Source organism: Alosa sapidissima, chromosome 10 (genome assembly GCF_018492685.1).
Source record: "Alosa sapidissima isolate fAloSap1 chromosome 10, fAloSap1.pri, whole genome shotgun sequence".
Lineage (NCBI taxonomy): Eukaryota > Metazoa > Chordata > Actinopteri > Clupeiformes > Clupeidae > Alosa > Alosa sapidissima.
In genome coordinates this window covers 35,596,515-35,601,514 of record NC_055966.1, presented here as the reverse complement: position 1 = coordinate 35,601,514, position 5,000 = coordinate 35,596,515, and the positions used below count along the sequence as shown (strand labels likewise).

Sequence of the window (5,000 nt, the reverse complement as noted above, 5' to 3'; positions counted from 1 at the left end):
AGCATTGTGAAGTGATTAGACACATTCGACTGGATCCTGGGAGCTGATCATGTTACTGCCATTGCTCGTCAGTGCTTTGTCCACACACACACACACACACACTCGGCCGGAGGATTGTCCGGCACTCTGGCCTTGCCGGACAATCCTCCGGTCTTCCTCATTATATTTGAGAAAAGAGTGAGGCGGCAGTTTTATCAATTTGTATGTACAATTCATGTGCATTTAAGCACCAGATTCCTTCGTCGTTACTTTTTAATTTCCTTTTTCTTACTCTCTCTCTCTCTCTCTCTCTCTCTCTCTCTCTCTCTCTCTCTCTCTCTCTCTCTCTCCTCTCTCTCTCTCTCTCTCAATCCCCCCCTCTCTCTCGAAATATAGTTTCCTCGAGGCACTTTTTCTCCTCATCAAACTGCTACTAAGAAGAGTCTTTCATCTTTTTTTCTGAGAGAGAAGGGCCTGGTGTAATAAGAAATTAGGGAGAAATAGAGTGCGAGTGAGAGTGAGTGAGAGAGAGAGAAAGAGATGAAAGAGAGAACTGAGGAGGAGAGAGAGTAAGCACAGGGAAAGAGAGAATGAAATAACAGATAGAGAGGATGAGTGAACATCTTGAAAGTGGGTGTGCTAGTTTGCTCACCTCTTTCAGTTAACTAACAACAGCATTAGACAAAAAACAGAGCGATGCACAGATACCAGAATGAAAGAAGAGAGTTTGAAAGAAGGAGAGATGGCAGAAAAGATGGAGAGGGAGAGAAAGACATTAAGGCAGCATTTTCAATCTTCATTTAATAATTGAATAATAATCTCCCAAGAGGAGTGACCTAGAACTGAGAGAGAGAGAGAGAGAGAGAGAGACGGAGATAGAAACAGAGCCAATACAGCACAATACTGACATCTGGTGGTGGCCCTGTGTCACATGTGTCAATGCAACCAAGAGAAGAACACACACACACACACACACACACACACACACACACACACACACACACACACACACACACACACAAACACACACACACACACACACACACACACACACACACACACACACACCTCCCCAAAGACTTGCATTATGTGTCCACAATGTGAATCTACTCTCTGTGGCTGGCAGTGTGAAGCAGATGGAGGCCAAAGCAATTCAGATGTAGCCGTTGGGCTCCTGTTGTCCACCTCTCTGGGCCCTCAGCGCGTCTCCTGGCCCTGACGTTGATGAACGAGGTGTTGGGGAGAGGAGACACTGCTGCTGGATCATTTTCCTCTGACAAGCTGGGAGGAGGGATAGAACTCGGTGTGCAGACAGGGTTTCGGTTCCACTCCAGACGTTCCGCAGACGTTCTGCAGACACTATTATCTCCGAATAGAACGAGTCTTGGGGCTGAATGTGAAATGAAGCCTCACCACTATATCTATTTACTTTCTTTGCTTCTCTCTCTTTCTCTCTCTATCGCTCTCTCTCTTTCTCTCTTGCGCTCTTTCTCTCTGCAGTCATACTAAAGCTAAAGCTCGCTATCTTCTCTTCACTTCTGGCGTCTTGAATAGTGGGTTTTAAAATTGTGTATGTGTGTGTGTGTGTCTTTTTTACTGGTCTGCATCACTGTGTGCATTTATCTAACTCTATGTGTGTGAGGTGTGCTTGACTATATATAGTACAATACAGCACACCTCACACACACATATGACGGATATCCTGGCAAGCACATTCTCTGCGTTTCTTCTCATTTCATAATGTCTAACATTGTTGTTGGGTCTCCAGGTTTGATCATGTGTAATGTTGTTGATGTCTAATGCTGTTGTGGGGTCTCTTTGTGTTTCTTCACCTTTGATAATGTCTACTGTTGTTGTCTACCGTTGTTGTCTACCGTTGTTGTCTACCGTTGTTGTCTAACGTTGTTGTCTACCGTTGTTGTCTAACATGGTTGTCTACCGTTGTTGTCTACCGTTGTTGTCTACCGTTGTTGTCTAACGTTGTTGTCTAACGTTGTTGTTGGGTCTGTGTTCTCCTTCTGTAGTTTGCGGAGAGAGGGCTACACAGTGCAGGTGAACGTGAACGACTACCTGGACATCTACTGCCCACACTACAACACCACTCAGCGGGGCCCCGCCGAGCAGTACGTGCTCTACATGGTCAGTTACCGCGGCTACCGCACGTGCGACCCGCAGCTGGGCTTCAAGCGCTGGGAGTGCAACCGTCCGCACGCGCCCCACGCGCCCATCAAGTTCTCCGAGAAGTTCCAGCGCTACAGCGCCTTCTCCCTGGGCTACGAGTTCCATGTAGGCCACGAGTACTACTACATCTGTGAGTGGAGACACACACACACACACACACACATTCAGACACACACACACACATTCAGACACATATGCAACACATACACACACACTTTCAGACACACATGCAACACATACACATACACACACACACACACACATACACACACACGCACACACACACACACACACACACACACATTCAGACACACATGCAACATATACACACCCACATTCAGACACACATGTAACACACACACACACACACACACAAACACACACACACACACACACACACACACACACACACACACACACACACACAATAGAGACAGTGGAGACACTTGCGTGCATAGGCTCACACGTGCACACACACACGCTACCCTCCTGGTTAGGAGGGCCATATATGCTATTGCTCTTTTCAAATGATCATGTATGGCCTCATGATGAATAGGGCTGTTGTGTTGACCTCTGACCTGAGAGACCTGAGTGTCATAACCACTATCTGTCTTTCTTCAGCTACGCCCACACACCACCATGGCCGCAGTTGCCTACGACTGAGAGTCTACGTCTGCTGCTCCACTGGTATGTCTTCATCTACTGTTTCTCTCATCCCTCTGTTCTTTTCTCTCTCTCTCTCTCTCTCTCTCTCTCTCTCTCTCTCTCTCTCTCTCTCTCTCTCTCTCTCTCTCTCTCTCTACACTTCCTTCCTTCTTTGTGCTTTCTCATATAATTAATACAATAACATTGACTAGCATGGATTCCAAAGATGTTTTGTCTGCCTGGTGCATGTGCCTGCATGTGTGTGTGTGTGTGTGTGTGGGGGGGGGGGGGGGGGGTCCAACACCACTACAGACAAGCAGGGATGTAGTGGAGGCTAAACCCAAATAAACACAGTTTACCACCTCTGAAATTTCCGAAATAGAGTGTTTATCCACCTCTTATTCGAGTTTATCCACCTCTCAAAAGAGTTTATTCACCAATTGCAATTGCACGCACACACACACACACACACACACACACACACACACACACACACACACACACACACACACACAAAGCTCTGCATCCCCAGCATCCCCTATTCTCACACTCAGTCTCTCTATCCCTCTCTCTCCCTTGACCCTCTCTCTCTCTATCCCTCTCTCTCTATCCCTCACTCTCCCTTGACCCTCTCTCTCTATCCCTCTCTCTCTCTATCCCTCTCTCTCCCTTGACCCTCTCTCTCCCTTGACCCTCTCTCTCTATCCCTCTCTCTCTCTATCTCTCTCTCTCTATCCCTCTCTCTCTATCCCTCTCTCTCCCTTGACCCTCTCTCTCTCTATCCCTCTCTCTCTCTATCCCTCTCTCTCCCTTGACCCTCTCTCTCCCTTGACCCTCTCTCTCTCTATCCCTCTCTCTGTATCTCTCTCTCTCTCTATCCCTCTCTCTCTATCCCTCTCTCTCCCTTGACCCTCTCTCTCTCTATCCCTCTCTCTGTATCTCTCTCTCTCTATCCCTCTCTCTGTATCTCTCTCTCTCTCTATCCCTCTCTCTCCCTTGACCCTCTCTCTCTCTATCCCTCTCTCTCTATCCCTCTCTCTCCCTTGACCCTCTCTCTCTATCCCTCTCTCTCTCTATCCCTCTCTGTATCTCTCTCTCTCTATCCCTCTCTCTCCCTTGACCCTCTCTCTCTCTATTCCTCTCTCTGTATCTCTCTCTCTCTCTATCCCTCTCTCTCTCTATCCCTCTCTCTGTATCTCTCTCTCTCTCTATCCCTCTCTCTCCCTTGACCCTCTCTCTCTCTTTCCCTCTCTCTCTCTATCCCTCTCTCTCTCTATCCCTCTCTCTCCCTTGACCCTCTCTCTCTCTATCCCTCTCTCTCTCTATCCCTCTCTCTCTATCCCTCTCTCTCTCTATCCCTCTCTCTCCCTTGACCCTCTCTCTCTCTATCCCTCTCTCCTTGCCCTCCCTGCTTGTCCAGGCATATTACCCGCTGCACTCTCTCAGTGCTGGGTTGAGTATATTTTGCGATTACAACATACCCCCCCCCCCATGTCAACACTCATTCACCTCTGATGCCCTCTTTTACCCTTTTTCCATTGTATAATGTGATTCACACACACGCACACACACACACACACACACACACGCGCGTACACACACGCACTGACCCGTACTGAAAGATGCCATTGGTTCTGCTTTATCAATGTGTGTATGTGTGTGTTATACTATATACGTACTATATATCCATTTGTGTGTGCGTGTGTGTGCGTGCATGTGTGCGTGTGTGTGTGTGTGTGTGTGTTTTCATCTTTTTGTGATCTGCAGCTCCACATGTTGAGGACGATCCCTTCCAGCCTACTGAGCCAGACTTCACACTCAGACCCAGTATAAAAATCCAGGACCTAGGTGAGTTACACACACACACACACACACACACACACACACACACACACACACACACACACACACTCAACAGTAGTAATACTGTACATCTGTGAGAGCAGACTCGCAGATGTGCACACACACACACACACACACACACACACACATACACACACACATACACACACACACACACACACACACACACACACACACACACACACACACACACACACACACACACACACACATACACACGTACGCCACAAAGAGAGTGATTATTCTTCTGTCTTCAGCCACAAAATCTCCCCTGTGCTTGCTTATGCATTCACTATGGCAACGATATCCATATGCGTGATGCCATATGTCTG

The 5,000-nt window shown here is 47.6% G+C and overlaps 1 protein-coding gene across 1 annotated transcript in view; it reads left to right on the top strand.

The window, feature by feature from the left end:
• Positions 1 to 5,000, top strand: part of efna3b (ephrin-A3b) — a 20,291-nt gene that overhangs the window by 5,826 nt on the left and 9,465 nt on the right. The window contains exons 2-4 of the mRNA XM_042105891.1: positions 2,004 to 2,290; positions 2,782 to 2,847; positions 4,573 to 4,653. Coding sequence (XP_041961825.1) covers positions 2,004 to 2,290; positions 2,782 to 2,847; positions 4,573 to 4,653 — 434 coding nt within the window. The remainder of the gene's footprint in view (positions 1 to 2,003; positions 2,291 to 2,781; positions 2,848 to 4,572; positions 4,654 to 5,000) is intronic.